At 42.0% G+C, this 24,073-nt stretch overlaps 1 protein-coding gene across 3 annotated transcripts in view; it reads left to right on the top strand.

The window, feature by feature from the left end:
• cntnap5a (contactin associated protein family member 5a) overlaps window positions 1-24,073 on the top strand; it is a 93,183-nt gene that overhangs the window by 47,050 nt on the left and 22,060 nt on the right. For all 3 annotated transcript variants that reach the window (XM_067516689.1, XM_067516688.1, XM_067516690.1), the window contains 9 exons: window positions 1,530-1,673; window positions 1,753-1,912; window positions 5,022-5,128; window positions 6,602-6,721; window positions 10,794-10,994; window positions 15,883-16,039; window positions 17,123-17,250; window positions 19,745-19,915; window positions 20,824-21,042. In XM_067516689.1, coding sequence (XP_067372790.1) covers window positions 1,530-1,673; window positions 1,753-1,912; window positions 5,022-5,128; window positions 6,602-6,721; window positions 10,794-10,994; window positions 15,883-16,039; window positions 17,123-17,250; window positions 19,745-19,915; window positions 20,824-21,042 — 1,407 coding nt within the window. The remainder of the gene's footprint in view (window positions 1-1,529; window positions 1,674-1,752; window positions 1,913-5,021; window positions 5,129-6,601; window positions 6,722-10,793; window positions 10,995-15,882; window positions 16,040-17,122; window positions 17,251-19,744; window positions 19,916-20,823; window positions 21,043-24,073) is intronic.

Below are 24,073 nucleotides of genomic sequence, written 5' to 3'. Positions count from 1 at the left end.
TTTCCTGGAGGCACTATCCAGGCGCAGAGATGGAGTCTCAGACATGAGAACAATAGGGAAAGGTTTTATTTTCCTTAACTATGGAGCGACAGACATGCAGATCACTTTTGATTTGTGCCCTACAATATATAGGACTTTTGTACACTTTTAGCTTGGCCAGAGAGCAGAGAGATTGCAACACACATATAAGCTGAAAAGGGAGGAGCGGGAAACTCCCACTGATGCTCACCAGCAGTCCCCTGTGGCTACACTCTGTAGTCCATGAAACAGTCAATGGAGTGAAGAAGAAGGAAAAAAAAAAAAAACGCCCCTGGCACTCATGGTCTTCCGGGATAAAAGGTTCTGCTGTAAGCGACAGGCATCAGTGGACTCGGCGAAATTGTCAAGTTTTCCCCAAGAGCTTGGACAGATCTGATTTCTAAAATAACTCCCAGGGTGCACTGTGCATGACCATCTGGTCTCCTCTGAGCTCCCAAGCTGCAGCACAGCTCAATCTGGATGCTAATTTAGTCGGGGACCAGCACAGTCAGAGCAGAGGTGTGCCTCAGTAATTTCCATTCACAGCTGCCATTGTGGCGATGTCCTCTTTGAAAGCTGTAGCTCTGTGAAGACGAGCTGTCACTGTCAGTTTGAAAGACATGTTTTGTAGATCAAGCTCAGTTATCCTATTACTAATCTTTTTTGGGGATTGGACAGATTTTTTTTTTTAAAGATTAGCTTCATGCAGATGTTCAGTGTGATTTTTGGCTCCCAGATACCGGAAAAACTGAATTCGGCAAAAGCGGTGGGTTATTTAAATAAAATGAGAAGGATCCCAATTAAAAAGAATAAAGTGAGAGTTTTGTGAAATACAATTTTCAGAAACCCAGCAGGACATCTGCCTAATGAGCATCGGTTGAAGTATATGTGGAGGAAAAAAAGTAAACCTTTATGGCTCCAAGTAAGAATGTAGGACACATTACACTTAATACACTTAATGAAACTTATCCTAAAATAACATCCACAGCCGTCCTGTTTATCAGTGTGGAGGAGTAAAGTACCAAAATTGTCTTTAAACATGACTTAAATGCTCTCTGGGGATTATTATTATTAAGGAGGGATTAACATGTAAGAATTACTGTAATGTTGCAGCTGTTGCACATAAACTTTTATCAACAAGATAATATATGCGGCAAGAATTTTTATTGACAAGTGAAAGAGCGGAGGAGGGAGAGTTTTTGTTTGAGGATCAGAGTGTTGGAGGAGGCTGGAAGCTCTGTGCCTGTCTCCTGTGTCAGTGATGTGGAAACAACTGTGCTGAGAGGAAATTAGGGGATTGAGCAGCAGTGTTGGCAGCTATTACAAAACTAATAGCTTATCAAAAAAAAAAAGTATCTTTAATTAAGCCCAAATTAATAATCGACAAACTTGTCTTGCTGCCCGAGTAACGCAAACACTTTTGGCTGCTAAGGAAAACTCTGCCTCTACATCACCCGGTGGCAGTAGACATTCGTCCCAGCTGGCTAAGCTGTGCAAATGTTCCCCTTTAGGTTACCGAGTCAACGATGGGCTGTGGCACACCGTGAGTCTCGACACGAGGAGTCTGCAGATCGCTTTGACCATAGACGGGGAGCCGTCCTCCGTGGTTGAACTGTGGGAGCAGCTGGAGCCGAGAGGCAACCTTTACTTTGGAGGTCAGTGGAGTCGCACTGCGTGTTTCCTGAGAGCTTTGTGTGCGTGCACAGTGAAACTAAAGGTGGCGTTTCCATCCAGGCTGTCCCAGCACCGACTGTCAGGCGCTCGGTCCGACCTTCCAGGGGTGTATGCGGCTCATAGTCATCAACAGCCAGCCGGTGGATCTCAGTCACGTGCAGCAAAGATTTCTGGGAAATTACAACGAGCTTCAGTTGGATACCTGCAATATAAGAGACAGGTAATGTAGTTAGAATTTCTTATTTACACTTTGGATTTAATCGAAAATACAGTCGCCGGAGATCTTATGAAAGCCCTCAACGTGGCACATGAAAACCTTTACATTACCCAAGTTGGCAGCACATCTCTTCCCGCTCACATTCTTAATTTGTGGCTGGCAGTGTGTTGTCTGCACAGCAGCCTGAAAGTCACTGACATCTTGTCCTATAGAGACAAACATGCTGACAGGATCATCCAATTAAATTGCAACAGAAACTCTGTAACACCCTCTCTGACAGAGGAATATGCTAACAAGCTGCTCCCTACTGTCCTGCGTGACGTGCTATCCCTCATTACCCTGCACAGCTGTGGGCCCTGTGCGCGGCATCGGCACACCTACGAGCTCTGTAAATGTTTGCATGTGGCTCGGGACATTTAAAGGTAAGACTCAAACATGCAAACTGCCACTTTTTCTTTTGTACTTGCCTTGAGGAGTGTCTCTCCTTTGTCACATTTCAAACTAGCTGCTTTCTAGTCCAGATTGTTCGCTGTCGGAGGAAACGCAAACACAACAGCGCTGCCAGTCTGTTATGTCAGTGGGCGAAGGGACGCACTATAGGAAATGACACAGTGATGGAATGAGATGATTCGTTTTACCAAGCTGACATGGATGTTCAGGTTTTCCCTCAAAGAGGAGAAATAGTTCTTGTTTTCGTTTTCTAGATTAAATCACTCTTCTGGTAAAACACACACACACACATAATAATTTTCACTGTCCATCCTTTTCTGCCCACTTTGGAATGAAACATCTCCACAATGACAGATCCTAGAATTTTTTTACCCTGAAACGCGTCCAGCTGAATAAACTTCAACTTAGAGCAGAAAAGCACCTGATGTCATTTTGCAGTATTGTCTTATCGGGTAAATTGTTTCCATTAATTGAAACTGTACTTGCATGCAGTGGGCTGAGTCTACAGTAGGTAGCTCACTTTCAACGTCTTTGGCATATTATGTCCTCGTGAGTAAAAGATGCATGATCAGGGAATTAAAGAGGACATAGCAGAGGACAGCGCTGTGCATTAATGAGGCTGATGAAGAGAGATTTCCATGATCGCTTCTCTTTCTGAAGGTCTCATGTGCACACACGGATCTGTTTCCCCGTGTCCAGCGTATTTTGAAACGCAAGCCTCGCAGCGTCGGTCAGAGCCGCAGCAAACCTTCTGTGTAGATGTTTAAATCGTCAATGTTTATAAAGTGTTTAAATAGCAGTTGTCTCATGAAAAAAATGTGAAGATTTTTATTGTACTTTTTTTCTGTATTGTAACAAAAAAAACGTTTCTGTCTGATCAAGGCCTCACACGTAACTAGCTGAGAGACACGGTTTTAAGACTCTTTAAGGTATAAACACTAGTGTTTTATTATCATCTTTGAAACCCGATATGAAAAGTGTATTGGCAAAGAAGACACGGAAAGGGTTGTATTTTGACAGTTTTCACTCTGATTTGGTCCCCACCAACTCCTGAGGGAACAGTTTGGTGGCGTGTAGGTACAGTCCAGCTACTGCTGCCATTGTTGGAAACAAGGTCGATGAGGACAGCGAGCAGAAAAAACCCAAACCGATGTTTAAACAGCAGACTGGCCTACTGTACTTTAATGTGCTCTTCATTTTCAAGTGGGACGTTCTCATAAATTTCAACAGAGAAATTGTGAATGATGGCAGGGAAAGTGCCCGATTTATCTTACAAAAAAAACGCATGCAGAGATAAAATAAAATCTGCAGGAGCGTAACACTGTCGACATTTTTTTGTGCTTTGTTTAACATAAAGTCATCTGTGATATGTGAGGACATGACATGTGATGTCATGTGATGTGCTGGCTATGGCATTAACTTTCATTCCACATACTGTGTCCTATTAATCATCCCCAACGTATGAGAAAATTAACTTTTATCAGAGGTAATTTCCTTTTCTGTGGGTCTAATTAAACTTTGTGACTCAATTTCTGGTTAGTGTGCTCTTAGATGTTCTGGCTACTGTAATTTCATGACCCGTATGGGCACTCATGAACACAACAACAGAAAATAGCTTGATGGTAATTAAACCAATGGGTGCAACATAATCCGTGTTGTGGCGGGGCCCACTCCACTGCAGTTAATAGGTGAGAGATGAAAGTGTATGAAATTATAGATGCATGCTTGAAAGGCTGGCAATTATGTGAAACTGAAGGAGGCTTGAGGAAGGGACTATTAATCAGAAGAGTGCGGTTGAAAAATTTCCTATGAAGCGCTCATTGTGGTGAAATCCCATTAACAGCCATTCTAGTCTGAAGGTGACAGCGATGCCTTTACTTTTAGAGAAACACCATCACGTGTCAGCTTTTCCACATTCAGACAAGGGCACAGTATGAGGCGCCATCATTTCACAGTTGTTTGGGTTTTTTTTTTTTTTTTTTTTTATGCAGCTTCACAAAACACGAGTAAACAGCAAATTAGTCTTTTGGGTAAGTTCCAGAGCCGGTGTTCAAACAACACACAAAAGAAGAAAGGGAACAGTGAGCAGGGGTCTTGCCTGCCTGATAAATAAAAGATCAGCTTTGTAAACACTAACAAAAGAAATAGCTCGACACTGCCTAATGAAAAACGTCTTGGAGGTTTGTTTGATCTCCTGTTTTGCTGTCAAGGAAATGCCACATTTTTAGCTGCTCATAATGGCTTAATTTCATTTTTTATTCCTACCTGAGGTGGGAAAGTTGTAGCTGGTTTAAGAGTGATCGAGAGCTAAACCAAGGACTCGAAATCAAAATGAATCAGAATCTTTTCTGATAACCGATCGGTTGACGCAAAAACTTTTATCTAGTTGTAGCAACCAAGAGGATCTGGTGTTTTTCTTTACCCATTCTATATCAAATGTAGATGAAGTCTGTCAATCACTTATGTATGTTTTCCATTTTTAATTCATTTATATTATTTTGTGGAAATCTCTTTATACTTTCACTTAGAAAAAAAAATGTGTAAAAAGCCAAATAACATTGAACACGATTCAAATAAAAATAGTGGAAAGCGTTTCCCAGCAAGGGAATTGAGTGTTGATGATGCTGAAGCGATTAATCCGGTGAATGAAACTTTCTTCCAGATGCCTTCCTAACCTGTGTGAACACAGAGGCCGCTGCTCTCAGACGTGGAGCTCCTTCTCCTGCGACTGTTCGGGAACGGGCTACTCCGGGGCGACCTGTCACAACTGTGAGCACTTCTCCTCGCTTTCATTTCCTCACCTTGTCTCGAACCTGTTATTAGAGCCTCTGCACTTCTCCGTGTATTTTTGGGTCTAGCGAGTTGTGTCATTTGAATCAGCACACACATCTTTGCCCGTGTCGCTCACAGTTTTCTTCCCTGTGTGCACCTGTGGGGCAAAGCAAAAAAACTGCTTCAACCTGACGTGCCCTTACAATTACTGCTGCTATTCTGGCTTTCATATTTCTGGGAATCTGTTTTTGGCTATATCTTTAAATAGCTTTAGTCTGGCTGACATTAGACTGACTATACATGTAGTTTTTTCCTCACGAGTGTCATTTCTTGACATCCTGCAACATCGCCTTGATGTGTTGTTGTGGAGTCGGATATTGAAAACTATGTGTGAAATTCCCCTCCCCCAGAATACTGATTTCCTGTTTCTATGCAGGTGTCTGTGCACGTCGAAGTGAACAGGACAGAAAAGAGTATCCGCTGCATTAAAAATAGGCCTTTTTTTTTCATTAACTTTCTCAAAAAGACATCAAATAAGCGTTTTTATCTACAGCTCACACCTGAATATTTGAAACTTGACTATCTGACTGTTAGGGTTAGAGTGACTCACAACAGGAGCAAATGTGTGCCTTATGTCCAAAACAAAAAAAAAAATGTTTTTTCTGTCTGTATATATATATATATATATATATATATATACAGAGAGAGAGAGATTTTGTGGGTGTCGCCATGTTTGTCTCAGGGTGGTTTCAGCTGCTGTTCGTGTTTATGGGGAGATAAGTGGAAGCATCTGTTTATTCCTCCTCGGATGATTCAGACGCTGCTTTGCTCACATTTAGTCTGTGAGATTTCAAGTTTAGATTATAAATAACAATCTAAATTTGAAACACAAAAAAATAACAATCGCATTGTTTTCTGACACCTCTAAAACCAACCAGGCCTCACAAGCCCTTGTGAAGCTTCGCTCCCCGATGCTCTAAGCTGTCAGAAAATTACATTCAGCTCATCCATCCCATACAAATATTGTCAAGATTTTATTGTCTTCAATTCAATTACATTTTTGTATTGATATAACACCAATTTGCATGAAAAACCATCTCAAAGCACTATGGAATAATAGAATTGGAGAGAAAACCCAATAATTGTCCCTTAACGAAGCGCCAGGTGAACTCCAGCAGAAACAGGCTCAGGGTGGGTCGCTGTCTAATTCTGCCTGTTGGGGTGAGCGGAGAGTGCAGAGAGGATAGAAGAGCAACAGGCCCTTTAGCTGCAGAATCTATTCAGGGGTGAATGCTGCGCCGTATGCTACATCAGAGCACGATTAGAAAAGAAATGTATGTCATCAGCATGAAAACATGAAAATATAGGCCACTAAATGGTTCGATAAGACATGTGCAACAAAAGCTGTTGGAGTGAGGGCTAATTCTTCATGGAGTGACTGATTCCTGTCGCCCCTTTTGCTTCTTCCAGCCATTTACGAGTCGTCCTGTGAGGCCTACAAGCTGCTAGGCAGCTCCTCGGGTTTCTACTCTATTGATCCGGATGGGAGCGGTCCCCTGGGGCCCACACAGGTTTACTGTAACATGACAGGTGAGATCACTTTAGTCCACATGTTGTCACCTTTGCTCTTTTTTTGGGGGGGGGGGTCTGGTTCACTGAGGGCTGGTGGAAAGTTCAGAGTAAGGAGTTCACCCACTTAGAGATCACTCTGCATTGATCCATACAGCACTGGCTCCGTCCTGTGAGAAATCATTACGGCCACTCAGGGCAGTTCCTCCAAGTTTATCTGTGTCAATATCTTTTTGTAAATGTCCGTGTGGTTAGACTGCATCAATTCTGCATCTCAGAAAGTCCTTTAATCTATTATGGGCCTATTTTCTTAAAACACCTGAAAAGAAACGAGCTGCGGCAGCGCGACGAGTCATACATCACCCAGCGCTGTGAAGTTATCACACAGCCCCGAACAAATAATAAAAGTAGACTTACTGTAGCATCTTGTGCCTTTCAAGTTTTACTGAAACCAACCATGAAGAAGTGAAGGCAAATTAAAACTTGTCACGGCGAGATTACAACCTAACACGCTCAGTTAAAAGCCCCGCAATAGCCTCTAGAGGCTGCAATTTTCATTAGAGCATGGGGTCATTAAAGTCAAAAGGGTTAATCCCCTGGGGAACATTAATCTGCTCAGTAAATTTCATGGTGGTATGCCAGAAAGTTGTGATATTTTGTGAGCAGGGCTGACTTTTGGAACTAATATTTACCATATAACCCATAATCCTCAGGAAAGCATATACAGAGTGGTGGGCAGAGAATGGCTTCTCTTTTTGTGTGTCTCAAACAAAACTGTAAAATGTAACATAAAACAAAGGCAACGAGAGCAAACACAAAATACAAGTTGGAAATGATTATTGGATTTATCGAAGCAAAAAGGTGATGAAATAATAACTAGGCCAAACCCAAAGCCGAAAGCTATTTCTCAGGCTGTTGGAGTCCACACGCCCACAAGCAAGAGACACTGTGTACAAATGGACTTGGAATAATTGTGAATCTTTCCCAGTTGTGGCCGACCGTCCAAATTTAGGGCAGGAACCAAGTGATGACTCATCCAGGAAGTGACAAATCATCTAAGAAAAACATCTATTGAGCTTTCTTGGCTCAATAAAGGTCAGTTTTCATGACTCTACTCTCCGTTAAACACGGGTTCAAAATGACCCAGAAAAACAGAAATACTCGCCTGAATTCAGCCACAACACGCCTAGATGACCCCCAAAGCTTTTAGCAGAGCCCTCTACGGACTGATTAGTTAAAAAGATGAACACTCTGGAAGACGTGGCTCCAAACACAGATTCCCACAAAGATGCTTTGCTGTCTGGAGAACATGGTGTGGTGCGGCGACCTGTATGACTTCAGTTTCTGAACTGATTAACTGGAGGAACTTTTGGCTCACCCATGCCTTAATCTCCTCCAGACAACTGGTTAGGGTGGACAGCGGTGATGACAGTGATGAAGATGACAGGGCAGCAGAGGGGGTTGAGTCGGTCTTGATGTAAAGCTGTGTGTCATCACCGTGGCATTGGAACGAGATTCCGGCTGGTGACACTAGCAAGGGGGGGCATATATAGAATCGTCAAATACCACGTGTTGCTTAAGAAGAGATTATCGATCGCTTGGTGAAGGAACGTGAAATCCAGTGGCTACAGACTCAATGAAATCATTGCAGATCATCCTGTCAGCGGCTCAAACCTCCACGCTAAACTAGCAGTGTGGGGCTTTTGAATATGGAAACTCTCCCCCTTCAGAGCTGCTACACCACCGTGATCTTTTGAAGGCAAGAACACAATGTGATACGTATCACCCGAAGTGTCACATGAGATGTGACATTTGACAGGCAGAGAGAGGGACACAACCTGATCCACAGTCCCGGTGACATACAGGACAAAACATATTGAGTTAAGTTTTGACACTCTGGAGACAGTATTCATCACATAGCTGTCACAACTTTCCCAGCTACTTTGTCCTTCGCAAGGTTAATGTACCGGTGATGCCATTGCAGAGGAGAGCGCTGCCATCTATTCCTGTCTGGCTCTGGCATTTTGTGTCTTCAGTCTTTCCCCGCACACACCTGAACGCTTCGGCGGCAGCCAACTCGACCTCAATTAAGGAATCTATTAGAAATGTAAATAACTCTAAGCCTCACAACCTCGCAAGCGAATAATCACAAAGTGGAGAGGGATTCACTCTAACGCAGAGTAAACATGAAATCCACATAATGAAAATTGAGTGGTGATGGAAATAGGATGGATTCCTTAGCAGATTTTATCGCACAAACTCGCCTCCCGTCTCTATGTAAATGTATCCAAACCAGTTTGAAAGGGTTAGAAAATCTAATTCAAGCATTTACTTCTAGCAAAAAAGAAAAAGAGCTCCTCCTTGTGCCTTGTGGAACGGTGAGGTTTGTTTTCAGGGTGTCGAGGTTTTAAAGATGCATTAAGCAGAGAGGCGGCACTCGAATTGTTGCCTGGAAACAAATGCATTTATTAAATTTTCGGTGATGCAAAACTGCAAAGATTTGTGAAATGCCACCTGCAACGCTGATGGTTCAGCCAAGAACACAGAATGCCTCACTGACTGACTAATGAACTTGGCTGAATGCTGAGCTGTATAGTAAATATGACACACACACACACACACACACACATGGGTCAAAGCTATCACCCAGCAGCGTGATAAATCACAATAGCTAGCCAAATATTATTTGTTCTTATCAGCTCATTAATCTGCCGTATTCTGCCGCCTTTAAAAAGTAGCCATGTCCTGCCTGCTCGTGCTTCACCACTCTTAATACTTACACCACGGCACTTGGATTTATCATGTCCCGCTGCTTAAATGCAAAACATGCAAGGACAAAAAAGTTGACACGATCATCCTCAGACACCGTTTCTGTGCAGGGCAGCTACTTGAAATTAGAAATGCCGCATTTCAGATTGAGATTTAATTATTTAACGTAATGTACTTGCTCTAAACTTATCTGATTTGCCATTTGGAATGAAAGCGCTGATAATGTATAAATGCTGAAAGGTTATCTGTGTGGGCAGTGTGCTAACGGAGTGACTGTTTTTGCCGATAGTTGGTGCAGCGGGGTTAGGCTAACTTTGTATTTTAAGGACGTGATGAGGACATAGTGTTCCTCAGGGTGTGTGTGTGTGTGTTTGTGTGAGAACAGGCCATCACACTTTTTTGTGTTTAGAATAAAATGTGTGAACTGGGGCTTCAGGCTAACACACACACACACACACACACACACACTGGCTTCTAGTAGTTTTTTTTTTTTTTTTTTCAGTTAGTTTTGTAAATTTTGTTTTTTAACTTAACAAAAATGCTGTTTAGTTTAAAAAGTCATGAAACTGTGAGTGAGTAAGCTGAGCCACGACGCCCAAGCAGCTCTCTGTAGATCCACAGTAACATTTTGTGATGAGGCACGAAACCGTTACTTTGGATGTTCCCTGGAGCCCCTTGTTAATCCTGAGGGTCAAACTAAAAATGAAGAAGAGTGGTGGTCAGATCGGTGACCAAGAACCCAATGGTTACCGTAAAAGAGCTTCAGAAGTTCTCAGCAGCGATGGTAGAACCTGCCAGGAGGACAAACCTTTCAGTAACTCTCCACAAATCAGGCCTTTATGGTCGAGTGGTTAGATAGAAGTCAAGTAAAGGGCATTTGAAAGCCCGCCAAGCAGCATTTAATTGACTCTGATAGCATGAGGAAAAAGAACTCCGTGCACCCAGTGACCGGTAACTTTTCATGCAAACAGCCGAGACCATGCTGGAGTGGGCATTGCGACTGTCCTTAAGCGTTCTAGACAAACGCTCAGGCTAACGTGGAGAAACCTGGAAATGGCAGTTCTCAGATAATTCCCGTCCAAGCGGATGGAGCTTGAGAGGATCTGCCAGGACGAATGGGATACACTACACAAATCCAGGTGTGAGAAGCTTGCAGATCCAAAGCTGTAAGTGCTGTGAAAGGAGCTTCTACACACTCCTGAATTGTAGGTCATGTGTTTTGGTTTGTTTTGTCATTTCCCAATTTTTACCATTGAAAGTAAAAACTACAACACAAACTCCTTCCTAAGTCACATTCAGAGGATATTTCATTTTCTCCTTTTAGAGGAAAAGGTGTGGACGGTGTTGACCCACAACAGCACATCTCCTGTCACAGTCCAGGGCTCCTCTCTTCAGAAACCTCACATCATGAGGCTCAACTACAGCACGTCGGCCGAACAGCTGCGCGCCGTCGTGTCAGCGTCAGAGCAGTGCCAACAGGAAGTGGTGTACAACTGCAGGAAGTCCCGTCTCTTCAACACGAAAGGTAATTGTTGCATCCTGAATGTCAAACTGAATGTCACGGAGCCGTCGGAATAACAATGAGCTGCGGCTGCATCATTACGTCAATCCAGCCTCCCACCACGTGTTGAATGTGATGAACACATCCACAGTTTTCCAGTTCTTAGCTGTTTTTCTGCTGGTTTGGAGACTTTTTATTTTCATCCAGAGTGGTATTTTTATGCCTCCACCAGTCAGTCAGGCTATAATTTGCATGCATCAGTGTCCAGACTGCTAATACACAGCATGTAGTGAAGACTTCGATGTAACGTGATGAAAAATATTAAAATGAAAGTTATTGTTATATTGACATTTATGATGAATTTTACAGAGGCGTTGACCGTTGGATATAAAATGTTATCACTGTTGTTTTATCCTATTCAGAGAATCGTACGACGTTTCCGTCCCTCCTAAATTTAACAGTCCATTCTGCAAAGCGACAGTAGTTTCACTTTGAAGTTTGTTTGCAATAAAACTGCAGGAGAAAAATAGTTGCTACTGTTTTGTATAATTCATTAAAGAACAAAGGCAGCTTGATCCAGTGATTACAACGCTCGCTGCTCTGAGTGTTTCCGGCAACACCTACACATGTGATCGTGCACGCGCTCACACTGTCTGCAAACAGACGTGCACGCCCGTATCACTCTGTGAGTGGTATTATACCACTGTTACTACCAACCATGCTTCTTTGATCCAACTCTCCTTGATTCCTTCAGCACTGGCAGTAAACAACAGCCTCTGCCTCTGTGATTTGTCTCCCCTGTCGTCCCTGTCATTCAGCCATTGTCCAGGTTTTCTTTTGCAGCAGAAATGTTTGTCAGGCAGTGATTTATTTTGGTTTGTTTCACCACTATGTTGTTCCCAGTGCAAAGCAGTTTACCCTCACTTTCGTGCAGAATATCATGTAATTGTGTTGCTTGGTCTTTGCAGACTTTCCTACTCTTCTGGATGTTGTGTCAGTCATGACATCCACTAATTACATAAAATATATCAGAAATGTGATATATCTTGTTCTATCATTTACCTTTATGGCAGAAAAGGAACACTCTACATAGTATTAGCAAGCTCTCTGACAGCTGTGGTGTGAGGCATTCAGGGACAGAACGCTGTGGCCAAATATACAGAGAATTGGCAGTAACTGAAACAAATTGCGGCAAATTCACGGGGATTGGCTGAATTTGCATAAATTGTTATAATCGCATCCCGAAGTTCCAGGATGGTCTGAAGTGTAGTCATGAGGCTTTGCGAGGTCACGGTGACTTTTGACCTTTCAACAACCAAAGTTCAGTACATCCTTGAATTCAAGTGGGAGCTGGGGTTTGTGCCACATTTGAAGAACTTCCCTCCAGGTGCAGAAGCATAGAAAGAGATAAATGCCAAAATGTAGCACTTGATGGTGCTTTACCAACGTGTGTTACTACTCTGTGCAGTGTGGCCGTACGTCTAATCCCTGGTCACACTGATCATTAGGTAGAATTCAGTGTTTCCGTTTTAAACGCTTGCACATATTTGTTTGGCCATGCTGTGCCTTGACACAGGATGTGTTTGCCCGGCACCCCTTACCGCAGTACCACCCCGCCCAAATTCAAATGAATATCCAAGCTGTGTCTTTTTTACACAGGGTAGAGTTTGTCTAAACATGGCCTTAGTGTAGCATCAGGGGAGTGATTGTTGTTACATTGTGAATTGAAAGTCAGGCTGTTTGAGCTTTGTCACACTGGGAGCTGTTGCCCCTTCAATACCCTCCCTCCCGCTTCGCTCTCCTTGTTATGTTTTCATAATAACTGGAAAGGCGGACTCCAATCTTTTTGAGCGCGCACATCTTGAAATGTTCGGGGCTCCTGCGGTGTCCCAAACATCCAAAGATTTGCTCTTAAATCATGAAACATTCATGAAGTCCCACATTCTGCCATTCCCAGGGTAGCATGTGTGTGCAAACAAACAAAAAGTTCATTATCACACCAGACTTCAAAGAGAGACAGAAAAGCTATTTTATAGCTGTATGAACACTTTCAGAAACTGCGGCTGGATTTTCTTCACGGTTACCTGTGTCTCTTTTAAGAGGCATCGCTTTTCTTAGCTTGCGTGTACAGTGCATCCAGAAAGGATCCCAGCGCTCAACTTTTTCCACATTTTGTTTTGTCACAGCCTTATTTCAAAATGGATCAAATTCACTATTTTCCTCAAAATTCTACAAGCAACACCCCACAATGACAACATGAAAGAGGTTTGTTTGAAATCTTTGCAAATTTATTAAAAGTAAAAAAAAAAAAAAAAAAAAAAATCACATTTATCACAAATCTGCTTTGCTTAAGACTTTGTTGAAGCACCAACTACTTTCTGGTGCTACTCACCTATTTTGGGCAGTTTCTCCCGTTCTTCTTTGCAGCACCTCTCAAGCTCCGTCAGGTTGGATGGGGAGCGTTGGTGCACAGCAATTTTCAGATCTCTCCAGAGATGTTCATTTGGGTTCAAGTCTGGGCTCTGGCTGAGCCACTCAAGGACATTCACAGAGTTGTTCCTTTGGCCGCTCCTTTGTTATCCTGGCTGTTTGCTTAGTGTCGTTGTCCTGTTGAAAGATGAACCGTCGCCCCAGTCTGAGGTCCAGATGCTCTGGAACAGGTTTCATTTGTTTTTCCAGAAGAACAACCATCTCTGGAAGAACAACAGACAAATGCTGGAGATATTTAAGAGTGATAGTCGTGTTCTTGGTCAAGTCCCTGACTAAGGTCCTTCTCTCTCGATTGCTCAGTTTGGCCCGGTTCTAGGAAGAGTCCTGGTGGTTAGGGTTACTGGTTAGGGTGGTTAGGCAAACGTCTTACATTTACAGATGACGAAGCCCAGTGTGCTGATTGGGATCCTGTTTCGGAGGCCTACAGATCAAACCCTACATAACAAAATGTGGAAGAAGTGCTCTGAATACTTTCTGGATGCACTGTACCGACTTTATACCTTTTTGACAATAAACGTAAAGCGTATGCAGATTAATCATTGGACAAAATAGCACATTATGTGCTAATTTAGGGTGATAAAAACAACAGCAGCAGCTGTCTGAAGGGAGCCTACTGGGCTTACACATGCAGGTATGTGCCAAGAACTGCTCAAGTTCACATCCATTTGTGGGGTTTAGCTGTATAACACGCCCTCCCCTCTGCCATGCCTCCTGTCAGTCTCCACCGTTCACTCAAAACACAGATGTTCAGTCACATAATGTCCTTGCAATAGTGCTTAACTGTGGTCTGATTTGCATTGTCAAACACTTGTTTTTTTTCTTATCTAAGACTCATAATGAATTAATGTTGCAGAGGGATGACTCCCTTAACAGTTCGGAGAGAATGAAGACTCGCAGTGGCCTCCTGCTTTTTATTTTTATTTATTTATTTATTTATTTTTAAGTCCTATTCTTCAGGCTTGTTTGTCATTTCCACAGTTTTATCCAGCAGCACATTGGTTCACCTGTGTTTCAAGTGTCTACACAAGACTTACTGTTTCTGTGCTTCCCTCGAAGCTGCATGAGGCAGCTTGACATTTAGAAAACCTTCATTAAAGCCTGCAACACACTCATCTTTATTTACCCGACACGTCCGGTTGCCCCAATTCGTGCAAAATGACACCAGCGTAGTGAGAGAGCCAGATTTCACGCTTGTGATTTACTATTTTTAAACGTCTTTGCTGCATTTGGTGATGAAAAATGATGTTGGTGGCCTGTCCAAGCAGTGGCTTCTGGGGGAGAAGGAAAACATTTGTACTGTAGCAGCACGGTTAGTTGTTTTCTGAGATTGATGCACTACTAGTTCTTCCTTTTCTTTTTTTTCTTTTTGGAAACAAGGATGCATTTGCCTTCTTGCTGTGAATAACTCCTGTCAATAACCAGGCAATTTAAGGGAGAGAGTGAGACCGACCTCTCCTTCAACAAGTATTGATTGTTGCCTTTTCTTATTTGTGTACCTGTTCAGTGTTTGAATAGCGTTTTTTTTTTTTGCAAGAGCAGAGATGGAGGGTAAAGATGATGAAGGTCTGTGTCATTTGTACTTTTTAGGGTTGTTTTAACCCTCATGCTTCACTTCAGATCTGACTGACTTTCGGTCAGTCTGACTGACGGTTTCAGATCCTGTTTGGAGAAGAGCGTTATCTGATGAACTAACGGCATATCACACCGTCTGCTGTCTCCGTGACTAATATGACATGTGTACCCATACATAAAACCTTAGCCTAATGCAGCTGTAATGTGTGGGCAGGAAGAAAGCACCATAGCATGTGACACGTGATTATGTATTGTGACATGTAGCTTAATGGGTTTTCCCTGCTCGCTGGCCTCATCTCCAATGCAGGGTCACGTCGTGTGACAGATGATTGAAGCTGGACCACTTAACCTCACAGCGGAGGTAACGAATTGTGCCCCTGACTTTTTATACCATATTATGTTTATTCATTTTTAATGTTAAGTGATTATCTTGGTCTGAGTTTGACCGAAGAGTCTTTATGTAAAAGCTTTTAGCTTCCAGCAACGTTTTTTTATGTACACGTGCCTATTTAGTTGCAGTTGTGTAAGATGACTATTATCCTATATAGCAAATGAAATAAGAAGACCACAGTGTTGCTGTGCATGATTTGTATTTTCCCTTATTTCATGTGTTGATTTAAAAGTAAATGTTTAATTCTGTTATTTACTCACTTTATTGCAGGTTTTGTTTGCTCACTTTGTATCATTTCAGCAATTTCTCCCACATTTTAGGATAAAAGCCAGTAAAGTAAAACGTGGTGCAATCCTCCAAATATAACTCATGACCTTGACCTACTTGAGCAAGAGCTCTGGCACTTGCAGCCATCGGGCCATTTGCAGCGCTGACCGACTGTCTGGTGTATTGTTGCAGATGGCAGTCCGCTGTCCTGGTGGCTGGACCGGGAAGGGGAAAAGAGGAGTTACTGGGGAGGCTATCTGCCTGGAGTCCAGCAGTGCACCTGCAGCCTGGAAGAGAACTGCATGGACATGAACTACTTCTGCAACTGTGATGCCGATACAGACTCATGGTACATGAAGCAGAAGCTATAAATTGGCATTTCTAGTCCCGAAAGAATAGTCCAGAAGAGCTTTTTCCTTTCTTGCAGGAAAAACAACAGAAACACGTGTCTGTATGATGCACCACAAATCACATCCTAACAATGAACATATAGTTTAATCAACACCTGTTTAAAACAGCTCTGAGCAGAAAGAGGTTTATATGGACCCTGTTCCATTAATTAGACGCTCCACAAAAATCACACAATAGTCCAAATGAGCTCACTATGAAACTGCATCCTCTTATTTTTTACCTCAAAAACTGGCATGTTGATGGAATTATGCCATTTGAATTGGATTAATGTTTTTATTGGATTTCTGGCACAGTTTAATGGATTATTAAGATTTAAAAAAAAATTTAATTGTCCAAAAACAATTCATTCCTAAATTGCCCTATAAATATGAATATATATATTAATAAATATTAAATTAAGGCGTTTTCATGTTTTTGGGGTCAATCTTAAGTTTTTTGCAGTATAAATTTATTAAACCATGACAAACCTCTATAATTAATCCATTCATTTATTTTAATCTAGTTATTATCCTTTATTTTCGCCATTACTAAGTGTGAACCCCTGAATTTAAAAAATTTAATTCAAGCTAACAATTAAGGTTTGATTGTTGCTACATTTATAATAAATCCATTTATAAATGGATGTAATATATTTTAAAAGTTCCCAATAGTAAAGGGTTAGTTCTCACTAGTCTAACTCCCAAAATGATTAATTACAGCCCAAATATAATATTGCATCTATAGCGAAACAAATGATATTTTCTAAGCCCAGAAATGAAGAAACAAAGGCTGTGGTGGAGTTTGTCGTATCAGACGTTCTGCTGTAATCCACTCCAAAGCTCCTCTGGATTCAGCTTGGTTTGCATATTTCCAGAGGCACTTGTCTGCATTGTGATAGATTGCTCCCTTTTTAATGTGTTTACTCAGAGTTCTTTGCTAATGTAGAAGAATGGACGCCTTTATCTGGACCCCCGTAAAGGCGTCCAGCCCCCGAGGGCTCTGTGTTACTATTTATTTGTTTCCTTTTTTTCCTCTGCCACAGGGCTAATGACACGGGAATCCTCTCCTACAAAAACCACCTACCAGTGAGCCAGATAGTGATCGGAGACACCAACAGAACAGGCTCGCAGGCGGTCTACCACATCGGCCCTCTGCGTTGTTATGGAGACAGTAGGTGATCACCTCAATGTTGAAGCTACTGTGCCAGATTTGGTTGCAGATGGAGGATTAGTGCTGATCAGAGACAAACCGTGTCTTTATGCCTTGTTCTTTTGTGTTTATCTGTGGATGGAGAGTTAAAACCTCATCTGTTCTCAGTCTGATGCTGTCTGTGTGCACTGTAACCTGCCAGACCTACCGATGGGTCCCTTTTTTTTTTCCTTTTTTTTTTTTAACTAAATCATGTTGTGCAGCAGAGCAGGGGTGCCAAAATGGAGGGAAGCTCCGGTGGGTGGGGGACAGAAGTGGACAGCAATAGTGGAACATGAAAGAGATGTAGATATTTACTGCTCCATGTCCCACAGTGAGCTGTGGACACAGGGCAGAGAATTTTTAGTAGCTCATCTGCAGTCAAATGTAGTTTAGACCCCCCTGATTTGATTTTAAATTCAAGTGGAGAGAGTTTCCTAAAGACATCAAATATGATCAAAGGTTGAATTATGGATAAGATGTAGAAAATGATGTAAGACACATCTACAGTATTAAAAAAAAACACTCCACCTGTGATGTCAAATACAGTTTCAGTCTGACTACATAAGAATTTTTACACATCAGGAGACATTCTCAGCATGGCCTGCACTGTTGTACTGTATGCATCATAAACATACATGTACTATGAATGAATATAATGAAAGTAGTGTATGTAACACATTTATGACGTACAGTATAGTTTATCTAGTTTCTGAGAGCTCTGCTAAACTCGATGCTGCATTATTACCTTAAAGTAGACCTTGGGTCTTTAATGAGCTCTTTGAACAGTTTCATAAGAGCCCCAATAAAAGAGCTCATTAAAAAGCTGGCACCTGGTGGAAATTGTCATGTTGGTACAAAAATTGAAACTGCTATTAGTGCAAACACCGTAAAATGCTTCAAATTAATGGAAGTTGTTTGTTTTCACAAAAACGGTGGGTTATGTTTATTTTTCCCACAGTTAAAATAAATTTATTACAGAATGTGTCAGTCTTTACACAAAGACACTCACACGTACAATACAAATGGTTTTTACCAGATATTCTTTGTTGCACCTGAATTAAACGAAACAAAGCTTGTTCGGGTGAGAGCAGAAGATGAAAGCTTTTCCAAGAGCCTCTCCTAGAGCTTCGGAAAATAACAAACAATGTAATGACTCTGATGATTAAAATACCGAATAAAACTACAACCAAAGGGAAAAAAAAAAAAAAAAAGAACGAAGGAAAAAAAATAATATACACAAAGATTCATTCAACTGATCAGCTTCCAAAGACAAAACTAATATGTTTCTTAAAGTGATGAGCACCATATAAATATGAGTTCAACAGAACTGAATGTAGATTTAATCTGATTACCGAAGCATAATTAAAGAGCTTCAGTCGCAGAATATGAATGAATGTCCGAATTTGTTTGGGCGTGTTCTCCATATTCACACTGTTTACACACACACTCAGAAGGAAATAGCCTGATCTGCAAAAATATGCATTTGCTGATAGAACTTGGCTGAACAGGCATTTTCCATTAAATTAATTTAAATCTGGAAAATTGCATATTTAACATTGATGTGATAGAGTTTGAAGAAACTAAATGTACATGTAGGCAGTGTGAAGTAACTACCTGCTGTGAGCCATCTTCAGATCTCAGCTGATATTCTGTTGCTTTAAATCATGTCAAAAACTTCCTGTTGTATTATTTATATATTTTTATATTCAGCTCCCGAAACTTGTGGCAAAATCTTTCAGTGTGATATCAGAGCTCACCGAGAGCCTGCAGCCTCCTCTGTGTGTGTGTGTGTGTGTGTGTGTGTGTGTTTGAGTGCGTGCGTGTTGCACAGCCGCTGACATTTTCAGAATAAAACGATGGCTGACATTAACAAACGGCTCAGCTGGACGAGCTGTGGCTAAATAAATAATCCTCATTTCTTAATGACCAATGTGCAGTAATGACTTGGCTGTTGATCCACTTCTGGAAAGTGGGAGAGATGGTGTAAATAGTCAACACTTCTCCTGCTGACTCCATGTGGAGTTGAAATGGCAAGATTGTTTACAATGTGTAAAATTATCGGTGGGGTCGTTTCCCTCCTGTCAGTTCCATGAAACTAAAATCTCTTTTCTTGACAATGAACTCCTTGCAATTGTTCAAATGTTGTCTGTGCTCTGTGAGTAGACGAGGAGCTAGAGTGATGTTGTTACACCATCACAGAGTCTCCTAGGGAGGAAGCTGACATTTGGGTATTCGAATTGTGTGATTTCTGACACCGGAGTTCACAGTTTGCTTCCAGTTTCCTCCCACAAGTCAAAATTGGAAATACAGGTGATAAATCTAATCGCACATGTTTCGAAATCTCTCTGTTCTTGTGGTTTCTCGATAGAAATGTGAGGAGAACCTGCGAGCGAGGGAATGCGGGAACTAGCTCGACAAATAAAACATCTTTCATCATCTTTTTGTTATTAAATCTCTTCCCTTTCTCTTTCAGAGTCTCTGTGGAATTCAGCCTCCTTCTACCAGGAGTCCTCCTACCTCTACTTCCCCACCCTGCAGGCCGAGCTCGCCTCTGACATCTCCTTTTACTTCAAAACCAGCGCTCCTTCAGGGGTCTTTCTCGAGAACCTGGGCCTCAAGGACTTCATCAGAGTGGAGCTCAGCTGTGAGTCAACATTCAAAGCACAATAAGTGCAGCGAGCATGAAGAAGTAACTGACAGGGACATGCACGCAGATTGCAAAGAAAGAGTAGCCATATGTAAGAACACCTACAAAAGCTGTCAGTGATATTTTTGCTTTTCTCAGATGGAAATGCCATCTGTACTATAGTTGACAGTTTAATTTCCCATAGAAGCATGCTGTCGGGTCTGCGCAGCATGATGTAATCCTAATGACACAGTCAACAACGATGTCATGCTGTTGTAGGAGATGTTAAAAGCATTTCCTTATTACCAGTGTGGTGAAGCTAAAGTCCCTCTTGGATAAGAAAGTTAGATGTAATTTTATTTCATTTAACAAATGAAGTAGATCGAATTCGGCAAGTTAGATAAACTTTGCTACAAACCGGTGCTTGTTGACTTGAGTAAAACTGTCTCTTTCTAGTCTGTTTGGGGCGGGATTGCATTAAATAATAATGGACGCACCAACTTGTATTTACAAAGCATATTTAATAGATGGACTAGCTTGGAGTGCGTTTCCACCGACTGGAGAGCTGCAGTTCAAACAGCAGTTTATTTATTACAGATGTTAAGACGATGGGAAATTGTTGATTGCAGTGTGTTTTGTTCCCAAACCTGAAGGAGGAGCTCTCAGGATATTTGGAGTCATTATGTATTACTGCAGCATCAGAGACACTGTGAAATATTGAAGAGCTGTCAGCTGAAGCTCTTATAAATCTATTCAGGTCATCAGGTTTTCCCAGCAGCATTGTATCACATTGCATCAGAAAGGGAGGACAGAGGAGAACATAAAAAACCCTACTGTAATATCACATTGACTCTGCCACGCTTGTGTGTGTGTGTGTTTGTTTGTGTGTGTGTGTGTGTGTGTGTGCGTGCACTCTGGCCTCCCAGCTCCCTCCGTGGTGACTTTCTCCTTTGATGTGGGAAACGGTCTGGCGGTCCTGTCCGTGAAGTCCCACCTCCCGCTGAATGACAGACAGTGGCACTACGTGAGGGCAGAGCGTAACGTGAAGGAGGCCTCCCTGCAGGTCGACCAGCTTCCTCTCCGCTTCCTTGAGGCTCCAGCTGATGGACACCTCCGTTTGCGTCTCAGCAGTCAGCTGTTCATAGGTGCGCTCACTATTAGAGGCTCAGAAAACAGACACTAAAACCAACAGTGAAGTGCGTCGGCATATGTGGAACCCTCCAGTCCGCAACCAGGGTTAGCTTGTTCATCAGTGCTGCAGACCTCATAACTTCAGAACATGTGTGCTTTTATTCTGAAAGAGCTGTAAAAGTTAAAAAAAAAATTTAAAATGAGAGGAGCCCCAGTATTTCAGGAGTTGAAAGCTCATTCATTTCTGAATAAGCAGTGCTACATGACTCACATGTGGCTTTTCATCTGACAGACAACAGCTGCGGTTCTCGTTCACAAACCAGCAGCATTTAGGAAGAATAAAACCAAACATTGTGGTCGGAAACAACATTTAACATGTCATTTAAGATCTCGCTGGAGGAATTAAGAGCACCAGCGGGTTGTTTGGCCGGTCTGCAGCAGCACCTGCCCATGTTGAAACTGAAACCTCTCCTTTGTTTTTGCTGTTGTGTTGTGCAGTACACGTCCACTCATGGCACCGATGTCTCTTCCTGTTTGGTTACTGGGAACCAAAATTTTAGCCACCAAAGCTTCCGATCTATTACTAAAATGCGGTTCTTGGTCAGTTGAAGAGCCCTAACAGTCCCATCTTGGACAGTTCAGAGGTAAAAGATGAAACAACAGAAACATAACTTTTGAACTCAACTGTGGGTAAATTCAACTAATCCAGCTACGTTTTGCTCTCGACTGTAACGACGCTCTGATGCACGTTCTCATTGGACTCTCTTACTGCCAATGTGACGGGGGTGTGATGTGTGATTTCCCAGAAACAATAGCGAAATAACTAAACATGAATACATAAGATCATTTCTTTGTTGAGGAAAGTCCTTCGTTGCCGTCGAACAAACTAAATGAGAACACAGAATTGAAGGATCCACAGTTTTGGGCCAAAATTGCATGTGAAATTACAGCTGAACGTGAGGCTCAGCCTTTGTCCAAGTTAATATATTCCCCCCGGTCCCCACTGTGCTTCACGGGAGGACACAGACACCCACTTGGTTTTTCTCAATCAGACTACAGATCTCTAATAATAGCATTAGCTGTGCTAATAGTACATGCACAAGTACATATTGCACCGAACAAGGACCATAGATGTTGGCCCTTATCTCTCACAATATAGTCACACACTCTACAGCCAGAATGGAGAGAAGTGCTTACAGCTAACAGGGATTCTTTAAATGGACATGTGTCCTGTGCTGGTGCATTAATATAGACTTTAAAATTACAAATTTATCCTTTGAGCTAGTGTGATTAAATTACTTCTCAGTGGCTGTTCGCTATCTCCTGTCACATTTGCGCAGCAACCTTTCCCCTCCTGATATTTTAATGTGTCTCTTTATTAATACAGCAGCCCTCTGGGAAAGACAGAGATACTAGAAAATAATGTGGGGTTTTTTTTTTTTTTTTATGTTTTCTCAATTTTAGTCTTTATGCGTGCACTTAATGGATCATTTACTTTAAGAAATAATTCATCAGAGGAATGAAATGAAATGATAAATGATAGCAATAACACTTGTCATTAGGTGAAGATTTAATTTCCATAACAAGGTTCAAGGTGACATTTTATGAAAGGACTCATCCATTCTTGCAAAACAAAGTTAATAGGAGTGGGTGATTGTGTTGGCTTGAAAGGCCTTTTTCTTGTCATTTCACTGTGATTGGAACTTCGGATGATGGGAAACGATGGAAAATGACTAACGTACAGTAGGAAGTAGAGTTTTGACATAAACAAACATTGTTTTGATGGTTTTCAAACAAACCTCCCATGAAATCTTTTTCATGCAAAACCACCATGACCTAACCAGACAAACAGCATTGTGCTGGTTCCACTCGTGAAGTTGATCACATCCTTAAATACACCAGTATTTGGCAGAAGACGGACTATAAAAAACTGTGGTGAAGGACATCGTGATATCAAGATATTTGAAAGGGCACTATACTGAAATTAATGTTTCACAGGTTTTTCATCTCACCATGTGATTACAGCTGTAAACATGTTCAAAATACAGGAACTCAACAGTATATCATTTAACACAGAAGGGCTGCTTACTATTTACTTTAAAAGCTCTTTCTGTTTACCTTAGATACCTGTGGTTTCTGTGTAATTACACGGTAATTGCTCTCAAAGATGGAAGCAGTATTAAATGCCACAGATCCAGTTTGCATACAAGCAAAGGTGACGGCAATTCAGGGGCAGAAATGCCTTTATATGAACACATTTCAACCTGCACCGCAGAAATAAAGTAACTCAAATGGAAATAAGTAAAATTACCTCTCGGAGATAAATGCCTACGTGGTTTTGAACTCTTCTTTTGAACTCGTAACAGCGCGGTCTGATGGACGGACATCTGCTGGGTGAAGCTGCTGTAGTTAACGTGACGCGGAGGGATTTTAGGAAGCAGCAGCTGTGGGAATTATTCGACCGGCTTGGGGGGGGGAGCGGGGGGGGGGAGGAGAGAGGAACGAAAATAAGAGCAGCAAGAGGCAACAGACTAAAACACTGGGCAGGTTAGTGAGGCTCCAAAGCCGGGGAAGCCTGCAGAAAGGTGCAGATAGGGAGTAACACTGTCATGTACGATGCTCTCTGACATATAAACCTGAGCTGCTGCAAAGAAATTAGGAGTGGTAGCATTATGGCCTCCCTGCCGTTCTTGCCGTCAGAATATGTAAACATCCGACGTACGGCAGAAATGCAGGAGCTGTATGTGCCTGCAGTGTCCACAGGAAGAGCTTCCCTACTCAAATGGATTTAACAAGTACCATTTTTGAGCCTCCAGGGGCTATGAAAGAAGAATGTACCCACTTGCGTTGGGTGATGCTTTCGTAATAGATGTCATTTTCCATCCCAACTCTCTTTGAAATGAACAACATCTTAGCAGCTGCCACAAACATTTTTTTCTGTGTGCATCTCTGCGGCGTCTCCTGGAGACCAGTCTAGTCCATTACATAGTATATTTGCAGGCATTTAAGGATAAACCTTAATATTAATGCACACTGAAATGAAGC

Source organism: Channa argus, chromosome 9, assembly GCF_033026475.1.
Source record: "Channa argus isolate prfri chromosome 9, Channa argus male v1.0, whole genome shotgun sequence".
NCBI lineage: Eukaryota > Metazoa > Chordata > Actinopteri > Anabantiformes > Channidae > Channa > Channa argus.
This window is presented reverse-complemented; position numbering and strand designations above follow the sequence as displayed.